Consider the following 16,792-nt stretch of genomic DNA (forward strand, 5'->3'; position numbering starts at 1 on the left):
GCATCTCCACATTCGGGTTCCATGTCCTAGTACCAACTTGCAACACCTGGAATCCCATCAACAATAGCTTACTGGATTGGAGAGATTAGTTGGTAATCAGGCAGTGCCACCATGACTTCTCCTGTGCATTGAATGCAGCCTGGATTTGATATCTGAAATGCTGCTGAAAATGCTGAACAAAGATCACAGCCTGAATCACATCATCCACTAGATTCAATATGGTGCAGACATATGTAAATGTAAGAAAGCTGATTTGAGAGTGAAGCCAGATAGAAAAGACTGGATTTCCAAAGTGTAGCGGAAGCAAAATGGAAAGATGATCACTCCATTTTCAAACATTTGGACAGACTTGAGGAGGAGGAGAAAGAATCCTTCATTCCTTCAGGAAAGTCTTGTTGTGCTCAGGGTTTTCTTCCAGCCACTACTTCTTGCCTTTCCTGTTTTGTTGCTGAGTGCTGCTTGTTCAAGGCTGCTAATGTGAGTCAATATTATAGTATGAGTCCTAATGGGTTGCTATGGAAATTATCTCCACATACCATATGAAGTATACATCAGCCATAAAGGCGGAGAGGCTGGAGAGGAGAGGATATATTGGACAAGGAGACAAAAATGGCCGGGTCCCATATAACCTTTCACCATTCAGACAAAACAGGAGATACGCACCACTTAATGTGTAAATAAATATGAATTCAATACAAGCCTGGTGAACTAGCTACTGGGAAGTATGTCCCTTGGTATACATGTCCCTTTGTATAGAGGTAGTCTTCAACTTACAGCCGCAATTGGGACCAGTATTTCTGTTGCTAAGGAAGGCAGGTATTAAGTGAGTTGCACCAGATTGCACAAAAATTAATGGTGAAGTCCTCATACTTTGGAGCATGTTAAAAACATGCACCATTTAACAGAAATTGGGAAATCAAACACGGTATAAGTGAAGGATTGTCTCTCTGTTCCTGGGAAGATAACTGAGCAATTTCAGACTTTCTTATCCTCATTCATCATTCATTCATTCATTCATTCATTCATTCATTCATTCATTCATTCATTCATTTATTCATTCATTCTTCATTCATTCATTCATTCATTTTCCTTTCTGACCCCTTCAAAGTGACCTACCTCCAGATAGGACATGGACACTTCATACTCCATGTCATTGCTGGTCTCCTCAATAGCATGGAAGAGGTCATTGAGTGTCTGGACATAAATGCCAGGCTCATGATCAGTGCCAAGCATGGTATAGGTCTTTCCACAGCCTGAGATGTAAGGAAAGAGATGAGAAAAATGGTTGATAAAATAGGGAAACATTTATATTCTGGGATGATCCAAAACTGTCATTACATTTTCTTTGAAAGGAGCCTTGCATTCTTTTTTTAGATTTTTTAAATCCTGTCTTTATTATTTTTATAAATAATTCAAGATGGTGAACATACTTAATACTCCTTCCCCCTTCCATTTCCCCCTCAACAACAATCCTATGAGGTAAGTTAGGCTAAGAGAGCTTTCATGCCTAAAAGGGGACTAAAACTCACAGTTTCCCAATTTCTAGTCTGGTGCTTTAACCACTATAGTAACTGCTAAAAATGTGTTTTCTGAGGTAGGCCAATCTATGAATGAAGTTATGGAACAGAATAAAGGTTCAATGAACAAATGACTTTGTTTTGAACAGACATTTATATCTTTGTGCTTCCAGTTATCCTGCAATTAATTAACTAGGGTTAGGGCCTGGTTATTTACGAGACTACCTTCTGCCACCGATAACCTCCCACCGGCCAATACGCTCCCACAGAGAGGGCCTCCTCAGAGTGCCGTCGGTCAGGCAATGTCGGCTGGTGACCCCCCAGGGAAGAGCCTTCTCTGTGGGGGCACCCGCCCTCTGGAATGAGCTACCCCCAGGGATACGACTGATCCCGGACCTCCAGACCTTCCGCCGGGCTCTGAAGACTTTTTTATTTCAGCAAGCCGGGCTGGGTTAAAAATCTTTTAATTGGTGAATTTTATGGGTAAGGGGTTTTTAAATTGGGGGAAGCCAAAGATAAATTTAATTTTGTTTTATAATATTTTAATGTTTATATTGTATGTTTTTTAATTTTGGCTGTTCACCGCCCCGAGTCCTTCGGGAGAGGGAGCGGTATAAAAATTTAATAAATAAATAAATAAATAAATAAATAAATAAATAAATAAATAAGGAGTTCAGTTTTCAAACAATATTGAGGTACCACATGGTATCACTGTAGCACACAAACCAAAACCTCCAAAACTTCCTAAGTAAACCAAAAGACCCAGCAGCCCTTGGAAAAGAAACCAGAAGTCATCTACAACCTTTCTGGACCAGCAGTGGCAGCGGCAGCGGTGGTGGCGGGAAGGGGATATTTTAGCGCATGTGTCTGCCACTTGTGCAAGTGGCGCTTTGCATGCTTGCCTGCCGCTTGTGCGGCCTGGTTCCCAGCAGGCCACAGACTGGTACCGGTCCACAGACCGGGGACTGGGGACCCCTGATCTCTAATATACAGGACAGTAACAGCCACTACATCAAACAAACAGGCAGGAGATTAGAAGAACATATCCATGAACACCAACTAGTAGTCAGAAGACATGATGAAAACTCCTTAATTTCACAACACATGGACAGACTTAACCATAGTTTCAAAACGGGGAAATCATGAGCATCCTAGACCAAGCCAAATCCAAAAAACACTACAGAATTCCTGGAAGTCTGGCACTCAGACAAACTGACCATCAACAGTCACATAGAGATCAACATCATCTACATGCCATTCAAAAAGACAATCAAAAAGCCCAAAAGACCAAAACATCTCATCAGCAACCAACATCTAGATGAACAGAGATTAACACAAAGAGTAACAGTAGACCAACAGTTAAGAAGCAAATAATACTCCAATCAAGGAACTAACAAATAAGTTAATCATAAGCAATAGCCCATTTAAGGAACCACCAATACCATTCTCACAGAGCAAGCTACCAATATATAAAATGAAAACAAACTCCTCTCTCTACTAGTACTGATAATGTTACCTAGTTTGGTAATGAAACATCTGCAAGAAAACAACCAAGCTGATAGAGCACCAAGGACTCCACAGTTCAACCCTGACGTACAAAAATTATCTTCTATCAATACTGAGGTATGACTGAAAAAAGCCACAAGTTAAAACACTTGGTCCGAATATTATTTATCTTTTAGCCCTCTTCTATTTCCCATGCAAAGAATATAGCTTTGCATTTATCATCACAAATGGAGCAGCATTTCTCAGCTGAGTCCAATTGCTTCCAGGACTATACAATCTATGCTTGCAAGACTACAACAGCCCACAGCTATAGCAACCAGAGCTTGGTTGTTACCAATTAATTGGAAAATGAAATAGACATCTTCAGTCAGAACTGAGCCTATGTTTTTACCTGTTGGGCCATAGGCAAAAATGGTTGCATTGTATCCAGAGATGATCCCTTCTATGAGTCCTTTAGTGGTGGCACGATAGACCATTTCCTGCAGAGGGAGATGAAGAGATATGAATAAATGAAAACATGAAAGAACTTACTTTTAGGGAAGAAGTAATTGCTCTAAAGATAAAGGGATGGACAGCAATGAACCTTATCAGAGACATCTACAAAAGGGATAGAAAAAGTCAAGATGGTAATTACAAGTGTGTGTGAAACTGGCACATGTATAACAGAGGTGAGGCTTCAACTGCACAGTCATGATTGCCAACTTGACTTTTTAAACCCTTTACTATGGATATCCTTGAACTTTATCTATTCCTCTTATGCCAGCAGCTCTTCAGTTTGGCTTTGCTACTGCCTTGCTATCTGGCATGCAATCTAACCAGTCTGCCCATGGATCATTGACTGAAGAAGCTGGAATGTATCTTGAGATACAAATAAATAAATAGCACATGGAACAACTACTTGAGACAGTCCCACATGTCAGATTTATTGTTCCAGAATTGACAGTGGTTAAGCAGGCCAAAACAACCTAGATTTATAGATCTGAAACAGCTGAGTTAAAACAAGGCAACCGACCCACACTTCCCTTTGGCTGGAAAGGCAGTAAGCTGAAACTCTGCTTCTGAGCTAAATCAATAAAATAAAAGGGACTTGATTCTCTCTCCCCCTTGGCACTTGTCGGCTCTTCTTCTCTTGAAATGCTTGCATCTCTTCTTTAAAAAATTCTTGGTTTAAGAAATATGGCATGTTGATATTGGCTATATATACACATCCGCACAAAGTGGGCCATGATGACTCATAAAATGAGAACCACATCTTTTCTTGTTTCCCTCCTGTAAATTTAGGTGCATCTTATAGTCCGAAAAATATGGTATATCTCACAAAACTCTTCTTACTTTACTCCTTCTCTGCTCCCCTTTCTGATTCTTAGCCCATGTATAACACCTGGCAGAGGAGGAACGGATCTTACTCAGGAGCTTTAGTTTCAGTCTATGTGCAAATTACTTCAAAATGGAGCTCACAGTTTGGCCTAGCCATCCCACCAGATACTTGTACCCCCTCTGACACAAGCAGTAGCAGGCGTTAAAGCAATAAAGTTGAGCAAACGGAGTACAGGATAGAGTGGGTGTTAGGATATCCTTTGCCTTGTTTTGTATGAAAAAAAAAATTCAGAAATATGAGTTTAGAAAAAGAGGAGCTGTGTGACAAACTGTTTATGTGTTTTTCTTCTAGCAATGTCTGGATGTGCTTCTTCCCATCCCCACAACTGAGTGGGTCAAAGTAGATGGGATTCCCTAAATGTTTCTCAAAAAGGGTGATTTGGCTCAAAATTAATAACCCCTCCCCACGCAAAATAACAAGCATAAACATTCACGTAAGGGGAGCAACTATGGCCCCTTTATGACCTGTGGACTTTAATTCCCAGAATTCCTGAACATAGCTGGCTCAGGAATTCTGGGAGTTGAAGTCCACACGTCTTGAAAGTTGCCCACCTCTGCTATAATGTAAATGTTAGTTATTCACTGAATTCCTCTCTCTGTCAATCTGCTGCCACAAATTCTTGACACTGCTTTTCATCTATATATTTTTAAAAAGTCAGGGTTCAAAAAAGTTTCTGTTCTGTTCTGAATGCCTGGGGGCAGGCCTCACCTGAGTAGCAGCAAAATCAAAGGCTACATCGAACAGATAGGATTTCTCTCGTGACCGGTTGGCACGAAGCACATCATCAGGGTCCTCCATTGGGTCCATTAGCACAATCATCTGCAGGAATGGATTGGGATTTTGATAAATTATGTTAGTTTTACTGAAGCAGCAGGAACAAATCTTAACAAGGGAGATAAAAGAAATGAATAGTATGCAAAGTATTTTTATCCAAGGGGAACATTTTGCAGTCACATCCCATTTTCAATTCCTTTTTTTTCTTGCCCTTCTGTTGCAAGGGAGCCACAGATAAGATACATTCCAGAACTCGCAAACAGCAGACAGGAATCATGCAATAACTTGGACGCCAAAGAGTAAAACTGAAGGAGATGTAATCATAGCATTATTGCATAAGGTAGGATGTTTGTTAATAAATTCTCTTCCACCTTTGTCCCTGGCCAAAGAGAACTGGCACTATTTCAAAACTCTGCAAATTGGTTTGCCGCTAGTAAAGAGAAACAAAGAAAGAGGCACATGATACTGGCCACAACGCTTCGATCGCAGATCTGGATTTTATACTATATTCATCTCTTGACCTTATTTTAGAAAGATTCTGGGCAAAATGTTACCTTGCTTCAGGACTCGTTACGTGTAACCATGAAATGTAATACCCTCAATTGCAAGATTTTCCCTCAAGCTCAACGCTAGTTGCCTAGTAACTGGTTTGCTAGCTCAAAGGGAGGCAATTTAATGTACTTCAGTGATTAACCATCACCTATCACGTTGCTAGGGATTTATGAAAGGCATAATCCAAAACATATGGGGGGCACAACCTGCCTACCTTTACGTTAATTCCTTCTAATCTAATAGTAAATATACCCTACTTTAGGAGTCTATATTTGTTCTTTAGCTGGAGGACCTTATAACCTCAAGGTGAAACAAGCAAGTAGCTTAAGAAATAGAAATCTGAAAGGATGCTGGGGCAAAAAGGCCAGTCGGATTGTTGTATGTGTTCTCATCCAATATTCCTAATGGTCTGGAGTTGCCACCCAGTTATTTTTCCTCTCATCATCTCAAAGGCATGTACAGGTACAGGTGGTTCTCGACTTACAACCACGACTGAGCCTGAAATTTCTGTTGCTAATCAAGGCAAGTGAGTTGTGCCTCATTTTATTACCTTTTTACCACAGCTTTTAACTGTATCATGGTGAGGGCTGTGGTGAGATGGCCATCATGAGTTGGTTGTGATGAGTTATCCTAGACCTATGCTCTACAGGGTGACCACGTGGGCAGAAATTGGGGGGGGGGGGGAGTTAGGCAGATGGGAGAGTTGAAGGGTAGACAGTCCCTTGCCCTGGAAAAACTGAGGCTTAAGGCTGGGAGGGGCCAAGTCAGAAATGACTTGGATTGGGAAGGGTCCTTGGCTACTGACCATGTGGGTTTTGTTCAATGAAGGCAACAAGTACTGCCAGAACGGCTGTCCCTAAGCGAGGAAGGTAATGTGATATTTTGCTTAATGGCCACTTCACTTAGCAACAGATTTCCTAGTTCCAGTTTGGGTCATTAAGTGAAGATTACCTGTACTTCTAAGAGAAACTTCTTGAGTTCATATAAAAAAGGTAAAGGTTTCCCCCGCCTAGTCATTTGTGACTCTAGGGGGCGATGATCATCTCTGTTACCTAGTGGAGGGAGCCAGCACTGTCTGAAGACATTTCTGTGGTCATGTCACCAGTATGGCTAGACACCAAAGGTGCACAGAACGCTGTTACCTCCCCATAAAAGTGGTACCTATTTATCTACTTGCATTTGCATGCTTTCAAACTGCTAGGTGGCCAGGAGCTGTGGCAAGTAACGGGAGCTCACTCCATTGTGCAGCGCTCAGGTCTCGAACCTGGGCTGTTAGCTTTCCAGCTGACAAGTGTGTCTCAGTGTCTTTAATCACTGAGCCATTGCATCTCCTTGAGTTCATATAAATAATCTTCATTTAGCAATTGACTTGTTTAGCAACCATTTGTAGTTACAATGGTGATGAAAAAGTAACTTTGCAGCCAGTTCTCGCATTTATGACCTTGGCAGGTCTGTAAAGCAATAGAAAGATCATAAGCACAGTCATGGTTTCTCTTAGCAACCACTTCACTTAACAACCAAATTGCTGGTCCCAATTATGGTTGCTAAATGAGGATTATATTTATACTAAATAAAAATCAAACAAATCATAAAGACGAGAGCCAGTTTGGTCTAGTGGTTAAGGCACTAGGCTAGAAAGAGGGAAATTGTGAGTTCAAGTCCCACCTTAGACATGAAAGCTAGCTAGGTGACTTTGGGCCAGTCACTCCCTCAGCCCAACCCACTTCACAGGGTTGCTGATGTGGGGAAAATAGGAAGAAGGTGCGCTGGATATGTTCACTGCCTTGAGTTATTTGTAAAAATAATAAAGGTGGAATACAAATAAATAAATAAATAAAATAATCTAGTGCAGAGGTGTCAAACTCGATTTCATTGAGGGCCACATCAGGGTTGTGTTTGACCTCAGGGGCCTGGGGTGGGCCTGGCCAGGGTGGGCCTGGCCAGCTTGACATCACTCGTGTTGGGGGCACCTGTGGCGGCCCAAGCACTCTGCCAGCGAAAACGGGCTTCCAAGGTCTGTTTGCGGCTGCAACGGTCTCCTGCAGCCCTCCTGAGCTCCGTTTTCACTGGCAGAGGCACCGTGAGCCTGTCCCTTGCTGTTTCCAGGGTGGTCCCATGACCAGATCTAAGCATCCCACGGGCTGGATCTGGCCTCCGAGCCTTGAGTTTGACACCCCTGATCTAGTGCAAAGTGAGAACCTAGCCTCAATGCAAGCTTTGATATTAAGTTAATGGGAAGCTAATGACATCCTATTCATTGCAGCTACATAACTTACATCTTCTCCAGTAACTACTTTCTTTGTATTTTCTTTGTCTTTCTTCCTGACGTCATCTCCACAAGGTATAATGGCTATTAATAGCCAGGCAAAGGGCCCATGGATCTCTTGAGTACTCAAGACTGTGGCTGTGAATTGGCTTATATCTAATTAGACAGCCTAGCTATAATAGGGGGAAATGTGCTGGGAAATACTCAGAGGGAGGAAGATCAAGTAACTGGAAGCTGGGATGATATTCCATTGCACCTCAGAACTATGGGTAATGTTGAAGATGCTAATCCTCAATTCAGGGACAGATCAGGTCTCAGCTGAGATTATTTTGATTGGGGTGCGTTAACATCTGTCTCTTGTCTCCACGGTCCTTTGTAGCTGTTCCTCACTTCAGTGAGGAAGGACCTAAGCTACTCCAGGTATTTGATAGACCCAGCAATGGTTTCAGAGGGGCTTGGAGTTATTCCTGACTCTCTGGCACAAGACTTTAGTTGCAGTTTGGAATGAGTATGTAATGAGTCACACCTGTACAGATTCTCTTTGATCATGGATCCTATACAGCCCCTGATTTATGGAGATCAGAGTGAAATCAACCAATATTATTTGTGACTATAAGAGTGGCAACGTATGCTTGCATTTCTGCTTATTGCATCCACAGACCAGATGGTCAGAGGCCTTGTTCTTGGTGACCAGGTCCCTTCTGTTTAAGGAGGAACAAGAGGAATCTCTCACAGAACTGCTATGAAGGTTATTCTAGTTTTCTGTTGGACAAAATCACTCAATTACACTTGGAGTTTGACTTGTAGACACCTGTGTTCCAGAGCCATGCCCCTCCTGACTGAATAAAGCCTCCCAGAAGGTTGTATGAGGTTGGGTCCAAGTAGTAGTCAATGCCTCTTTGTGGGAGAGTATAGTTCTACTTGCCTGGAAGAAAGTGGTGGTGGATTTCCTTCTCAAGAAGTCATTCTTGGACCTAGACAGTATTGAGCAACTTTTGTCCAGTTCCAATTGGAGATGGTGATAAGTGCTCTGTTTCAGAGAGTCCTGAATGATGCAGGTATCTAGACCCTTTTCAATTAGGGTTCAGATTCGGTTACAGCATTGAGATAACATTGGTCAGCCTTCGAAGAGATTGGGATGAAGGTGGTATATGGTATATCCATCCTGGTCTTCCTGAATTTCTCAATAACTTTTGTAACATTGACCATGGTATCCTTCTGGATTGGTTTCAATGGTTAGAAGTGGGGAGCACTATTCTGCAGTAGTTTTTTTTCCTCCATAGCTGGTTCCAATCAGTGTTAATTGGCATTAGGGAGGTCTATCCGTAGGCCCTTTTATGTGAGATGCCTCTGGGCTTGGGCTTCTCACCAGTCCTGTTTATCATCTATATCAGGGGTCCCCAACCCTTGGGTCGCAGTCCGCTACTGGGCTGTGGCCTATTTGCAACTGGGCTGTCCAAATGGCGGGCCAATGTGCACAGATGCGCAGTTCAACTTGTGCAAGCAGCAGGCCAGTGTACATGCACAGCTCCACTTACACAAGTGGAGCTATGCATGCATGCGCGTGTGTGGCATCAACCCACCGCTTGCACAAGTTCAGCTGCACCTGTATGTGTATGTGCATGCGCAAGGGCCCTGCTTGCAAGGCCCAGTTCCACTCTTCTCCCCCTCCACCAGGCTACCAAGCCGCAAAGGTTAGGGAACACTGATCTACATGAAACTGCTATGTGAAATCAATCAAAAGCATGGAGGCAGTATCATTAGTATGCAAGATATACTTTATTATATATCTCCACCAAAGGTGGGATTCACTCACCTTTCCTACTGGTTCGCAAATGTGAGCATGTACGTGTTAGCTTTGCTCGCATGTGCCACTTCTGTGCAAGCGCACAGCCTTCTGTACATGCACAGTAGTCACGCATTACATCCGGGTGGATGGGTGGAGCCTCCTGCTGTCGCCGCTACGGGTTCACGCGATCCAGAGAGAAGCAGATGAAACCCACCACTGATCTACACCCAGGCCAAGCAAGTAATGCTGTTGAGTTGCTTGCCCAGTACCTAGTGGCTATAACTGGTGGGGGGCAGGACTGACTGCAATTCAACACCAGCAAGATTGAGTTGTTTTGAGTTTTGGGCACCCTAAACTCTAGTGACTTGTTACCTTTGTCTCTTAAAGGGATAGAATTCCCTCAGAAAAAGTTGGGATGCAACTTGGGGGTCTTCCTAGACTCACAGCTCCTGCTCAATGAGCAGGTGGCAGCTGTGGTCAGGAGGTTTTTGGCATAAATTCATCTTGTGTGCCAATTGTATCCATTCCTGCACTAGGAGGTCTTGCTCACAGTCAGTCCTGCCTTAGTTACTTCTCAACTGGATTATATGACATGTTCTTAATGGAACTACCCTTCAAGACCATGTAGAAGCTACCAGTAGTCCAGAATGTAGCAGAGAGCACCGTCACTCCCTTTTAGTCCAATCTATCATACAGCAAGGAAGAAACGAGGGAGAACCCCATGTAAACTGGAATAAAAGTAGAACATAGAACAATATATATTGTAAGAATGTTACTTTCCATTAGCGTCTTGAGAAGGAGGCAGTTCTGTTATGGGATCACCTCAAACATCTGTAAACACCACTTAAAGTCCTCTGAAGAGTCCTTCAATGACAGCACCCTTATACTGGATCAGATTTATCTGTCACTGACAGTGGCTTTCTGGGTAGACTCTATCTAAACATTAACATAATGCAGTAAACATAGAACACCGAATGGCCCGTGAGCTATTATAGTCAGCATTAACGAATGGATTAATGAGGTGTCCACCCATCTAATCGTTTTAGGGATAATTAATTTTCTTTTGTGCTGCTCCGATTCCTGTCAACTTTAATCTGGAATGACAGAAAGGACAGGTCTATACTAGCCAGGGGACGCTACTGATCAGGTGTCTGTTTATTAGGCTTAACTCCCACAAGATCAGCAATGAGAGAGAGGGGGGCAGGAAGATGAGGGCATGCATTTAGGTTGGAGGGTCAACAGTGTTGCCATGGGACACAACTGACTTCCAGCTGCACAGTTGGGGCTTCTATCAATGCTGCATATTTACTCTTATGTTTTGTAGTCAAACTTCAAAACATACAATACAATGTAAATTTTAATACATTTGAATCTTGGGAATGTTTGCTATAGGGTTGTGGCTGATCTGTTGGAAAGAACAGATTCCAGTAATCTGGAATTACTTAGGTTCTTATCATAAGATTTGTTCCAGTAATATCCCCAAAAGCTGTTGAAATCGATTCTATGCCTATATTCAGTAGACGCTCAGTATTTACTGAGGATCGAACAGTGGAGAAGTAGAACTGGATACCTGCTATAGAAGCAACTACTAAAGGCATAGTAGATGTCAGAATGTCTCCCCCTCCCCCTTACACCCTGTGAGCACAGCCTGTTGTCTTTGTGTATATAGAGATCAGATTGCCTTTGACAGCAACATTGGGTTGGGTTTCACCATTTCCAAGAGGCCTTTAAAGGGACTCTGTGTAAGGCAGTCATTAATATCAGGGAGCAGAGAGGCTGGTTTAAAAAAGCACAAGAACAAATTAACCAGTGGTTAGATCTCAGAATAGTATTGTAGAAACCTGAATTCATGATATTATTTACTCTTAAAGATATCTCACAAGGATTCTCAATTCTTGTGAAGATTCAAAGTCAGATATGTGAAGCAAATGATGAATGAACCCTTACACCCAGGGGTGAAATTCAGCAGGGTCTGACAGGTTCTAGAGAACCGGTAGCGGAAATTTTGAGTAGTTCGGAGAACTGGCAAATACCACCTCTGGCTGGCCCCAGAGTGGGGTGGGAATGGAGATTTTGCAGTATCCTTCCCCTGCCACACCCACCAAGCCACACCCACAGAACCGGTAGTAAAAAAAATTGAATTCCACCACTGCTTACACCTCTCTCCCCAGGACATGTGTAGCTGGTAAATTATGTAACTGGTAAACTATGGAGGATATCTTGGGACTGCACCTTATTTACACAGCATTTCAATAACAGTCATCTGATTCAAATGTATGAATTAATGTATGTTAAAGGAGGGAGGTAGAACATTTGGCTGGGCTGAATACCTCTTGTTATAGGTTTTGTGCTACAAAGGCAGTAATAGATATAACTTGCAGCTACCACATTTCTTTTTGAGACCTCAAGCCCTACAGAAACATGCTGCTAAAATTTGCTGCAGGCAGCCTAGTTGAGTTTTGGAGAATGGCTGAAAATCGCAACCAAATATTATTATAATTGGTCCTGCTCCCTTGGCCATTGGAACAGGGGAGATGGAATTGCACAAACTGACTATAAAAGGGAGAAAGTTGTTCTTGACAAAGGGATCCAAGGCTGCTTTAGTTTTCATCTGAAGCTAAACATTGTTCCATCAGGTTCATTTAATTCTGTCATCACAGGTGTGCCAAGGACAGGATTTCAAGAGCAACACTGCTGCATGAAAAGGAATAATGCACTTCTTTGTAATGAATAAAAGGCTCTGTTAAAGAGAAGTAAGAGCCAGTTTGTTGTAGTGGTTAAGGCATCAGGCTGGAAACTGGGAGGCTATGAGTCCTAGTCCTGCCTTAGGCACAAAGCCAGCTGAATGACCTTGGGCCAATCATTTTTTTCTCAGCCCTAGGAAGCATGCAATGGCAAACCACTTCTGAAAAACCTTGCCAAGAAAACTGCAGGGACTTGTTCAGGCAGTCTCTGAGAATTTGACATGATTTAATGGATGAAAAAAAAAGAGACAGAAAGCATCTTTGGTAGGGAATATATTGCTAAACACACAAACAGGTATGGCACCTGCATTTCAAGAACAAATAGTAGGAAGGAACCAAAGAAAGGGTTGAACGGTTGAGAAACTGAATTTTTCATGTGAAGGCTTAATAATGATTGCTTCCACGCAGAGAAAGTAAAATGACTTAATTTCTATTCACTGCATGTGATTCAATTCTCATGACAATTCTCTAAAATGATAGTAAGGATGCTGTAGCTGGCAATAAATAAAATGAGGCCAAGGATTCATGCAATTACTTCTGTTCCTCCTCCCCACTTCAGCTCATTTACACTGCAATGTCTCTTGCCCAGTAAGACATAGCTGACTATGAGAAACCAAAGGTTCCATATGCAATCTGCAAACTTTAAAAATCTGGTGCAGCTTTTAACGTGTATAAATAATTTTTCAAAACCAAGGAGACTATATATTTATAGATTATATAATTATAATTTATTAATCTTAATATGCTAAAATTTACACACACAGACACCTACATATTCAGGGTACATAACTGATGGCTCACATTGATATTTGTGATGTAATTTTATATTGCATTGTAGCAATGCAGCCTTCTTGTCAAGCTAGCTGAGTTTTGAATGAAGTGTCATTATTGGATAATTAGGCAAGGATCACCTCTTAAATATGCTAACCAGAGGCATCCACAAGCTCTGCCCTTTGGTACGTAGGTTCATATGATGTCACAATGCATACACAGAAGAGGAGGAGTTTGCAATGGTGTAACATTGCTTCCCTTTTTTTTTAATCTTTTGTCCCCCTCTGAAGATGCCTATAATATTTTTTGCAATTCCAAAAATGTCCCATGATTATGTCACTGCAATCTGATAGCGAAATGTTGCACTCATTTGGTCACTTATTTATTATTTATGCAATTTTATATTGCCCTGATCAATTGATATTAAAACATAAAATAATGATCCACAGTAAAAAAAAATAATTCTCAGATCAATATAAATAGCTGGAAATGGCTGCCCTTTCATCGTCAATTCAGGGAAAAAAGTGATCACTCAAAAAGGAGAGTTTTCAATCTGGGTTTTCTTAAAAATAACAACAGGACAATCATGGAGAAGGTCTGGCTTGTGGTTTGCATTCTCTTTATCTGTCATAATCACAAGAAGTTGACTATCTAAGATTTAAAGTAGGAATATTAAGCTTGTTAAACACCTTGCTGTTGTTCTTACCATCTAATATGCTGTTTGGTTGCAGAATCTGCTGATTTTGCACTGAAGTTAACTAGTTCTTATAGTGAAGCTTATGAAGGCATGTTGCAAGACTGAGTTTTTTCAGCCTGCTAATTTGGGCTGAGAGGGAGTAAATGGCCCAAGAACAGACAACTCATTTTTTTGTGCCTTAGGCTAGATTATAACTAGTCTCCTTGTTCCTAGGTTAGCACATTAACCAGTATATCACCCTGGCTCTATCTTGTTGGAAGATTTAATGTGCCTAATTTGGGCAAAAAAACCCTTCAATCGCCCATATTCTCAAAAATTGGCTTAAACATTGGCTATCCACATATGATGTCATCGGTTATGCAGCCCTTGGGGGGGGGGCAAGAAACAATTGAGGCCAAGACAACCTTTATCAATTTCAGTCAGCTGAAGTATTGTTTTGCAGGGTCCAAATTTTCTGGTTTCCAAAATAGCGGATGCATACACTTTACACTCAGCCTTTACAGGATGCTGATACAAATAATTATTTAACAGCATTTGAATATCTCTGTATTTTAGTCTCAAAAGGGAATTTGTACAGATTGATATACAGCCGCTATTAGATCTCAAAAAGAATAATACCAAGTCTTAAACACAATGAGGGAAGTTATTTAACATTATCAATTTTGGATTCTAAAGTGGACTTTATACGATATAGATCTTTCAATTAGTTGAAGGCAAATATCCTGGGGGTAGACAATCTGTTGCCATGTAGGATCCAATTTATACCTCCCCGCCGCCGCCCCCCCCAGCATTCAGAGACAGCATTACCCAAATATAGTGGCAAAATAACCAATTACTGATTGTATAATGCCTCATCATAAAAGTAGAAATGGAAGATCTCCAACCCATTCCCAAATTGCCTGAAATTGTATTGCCATAATTCAGCAGCAAAATCAACATGCTGAGCCTTTGTAAACTTTTCAGTTTACAACCTGAACTTTTAAAACTTCAGAGTTGTTCTGTTTACTAGCACTTTTAGTACATAACAGTACAAACAATCTTTTTTAGATCCTATTGCTGGAAGCATTCCTAAAAATTCTTACCATTTTCACAGCATTAAATTAACAAAGGATCAAAATGTGGAATTCTACAACCATAGATAGCCTCCTACTTACATGAATAATTCTTACTCTTATACCTGAAAATAAATTTATTTGCACACTAGAGTGAATTTGAGCATCTTTTCTGCTATTGGGGATGGGGAAAAGAATTTGTTAGATTTGTATTTTGATATTAACTGATGTAGTTTGTGCTTCTAAAACTAATAAACAATTATTCTTTGGTATTTATACTTCTTCAATTGATGTGATTTCATTCTTTGATTAAAAGGTATTTTAATCAAAAGGCTCAGATTATGGACAATTGTCTACCAAAATTAAACAAAGTATGGAATAAGGCATTTTTGTGTATATAAAAATGAATACAAAATGACTTAGGCATGTTCATGGACACTAATACATGTAAAGAGCTGAGCAATTGAGTTAATCTTACCTGAGGCAATGTGCATATTAAAAAAATGCATATTTTTAAATAATCATAAACTGAACAGGGCTAATTATTCTTTTTATGTGGATATAGTAATAAAATAAGCAATGGAAAGACCAAGCTGAGGAACGCCCAACATATTTTCTTAATTTGGAAAAGGGAATCTGATACTACTTGACTGGAAATAATTTCTATTGTAGATATAGTGTTAAGTGTGTTCTGACACCTTGGAATGAAGCTAGCAAGCACCAACAAAGACTGCTTGGTAACTTTTAGTTTGTGGCCCTGAAAATTACTTCTGATTAAAATGAAGTCCTGGCTCAGTGCCAGACCAAAAGGCATTAGTCTTGAGGAAATGCACTTCAGCTCCAGGCAGGGATGTGGTTGTATATCTACTGCCTGATATCAGGCCCGGAAGCAATTCTGATGTTGTTCTTTCTTACTGCTTAATTCCAACCCTGTTTTGAATCCAATACCTTATTGTCATGACGACAAATCACTCCTGTAAACAATTTGCTGGCATGGTCCATAAAGCATTGTCCTCAGCTGGATGGGGCAGTGAGAAAGCTGTCTCCATGGCAACCTTACTTCTAAGAAATAAGAAGCGACCCCTTCACACTGTATTAATAGGGGTACACAAATAACTATAGTAATCAGTTCAAATTTGCCTTTTTTTTTTTAACTACATGCTCCTGTTCTTAAAACAACAACAAAGATCTACATGGTTTCTTTTCATAATGTTGTCACAGAAACTCCCTCCCCTCCTCCACATACACTGGTCAAAGAGCCAAGGAAATAGTACTGTAAGGCATGATAATTGAATAGCTTGGAGGAATCATTAGATATTTGTCATTTATCTTTGATTCCTTATTTTCAGACTTGCCCCAAACTGTGGGCTACCTCAACAACCATCAGTTTTGCTAATTATTTCCTAAATGAATATTATTTCCATAATAGCCCATACTTATTTGTTTCATCTTAGGCAAACAGTGTGGACATACAATAGGAAGCTATAACTAATCAGAATATTCTGCAATGTTCCGATTTAAAAGAAAAACCTCTTGAATACATCAATGTGGCTGAAAGCATGTTATAAACATGCCAATTAATTTTAAAAGTGTATTTTCCCCCCTGATTTTCTAGAACTGAAACTTCATGGCAATTCTCCATCTTTAATTTCTTCTGTGGTAGTTTCATTATGAATAAATAAACTATCTAGATGACGTCATTTAGAACAGCTGCCTTTTAGATGACTGATAATTTGCAATAGTCAT

General features: G+C 40.8%; 1 protein-coding gene across 2 annotated transcripts in view; it reads right to left on the reverse strand.

The window, feature by feature from the left end:
• The window catches only part of LOC139310548 (kinesin-like protein KIF19), a 70,282-nt gene that overhangs the window by 19,239 nt on the left and 34,251 nt on the right, over positions 1-16,792 (reverse strand). For both annotated transcript variants that reach the window (XM_070934725.1, XM_070934726.1), the window contains 3 exons: positions 5,110-5,220; positions 3,415-3,502; positions 1,117-1,253 (listed from right to left, as the gene is read on the reverse strand). In XM_070934725.1, coding sequence (XP_070790826.1) covers positions 1,117-1,253; positions 3,415-3,502; positions 5,110-5,220 — 336 coding nt within the window. The remainder of the gene's footprint in view (positions 1-1,116; positions 1,254-3,414; positions 3,503-5,109; positions 5,221-16,792) is intronic.

The sequence above is a fragment of the Pituophis catenifer genome, unplaced genomic scaffold, assembly GCF_029215685.1.
Source record: "Pituophis catenifer annectens isolate HBS135680 unplaced genomic scaffold, rPitCat1.0.hap2 SCAF_2, whole genome shotgun sequence".
NCBI classification, from domain to species: Eukaryota; Metazoa; Chordata; class Lepidosauria; order Squamata; family Colubridae; genus Pituophis; species Pituophis catenifer.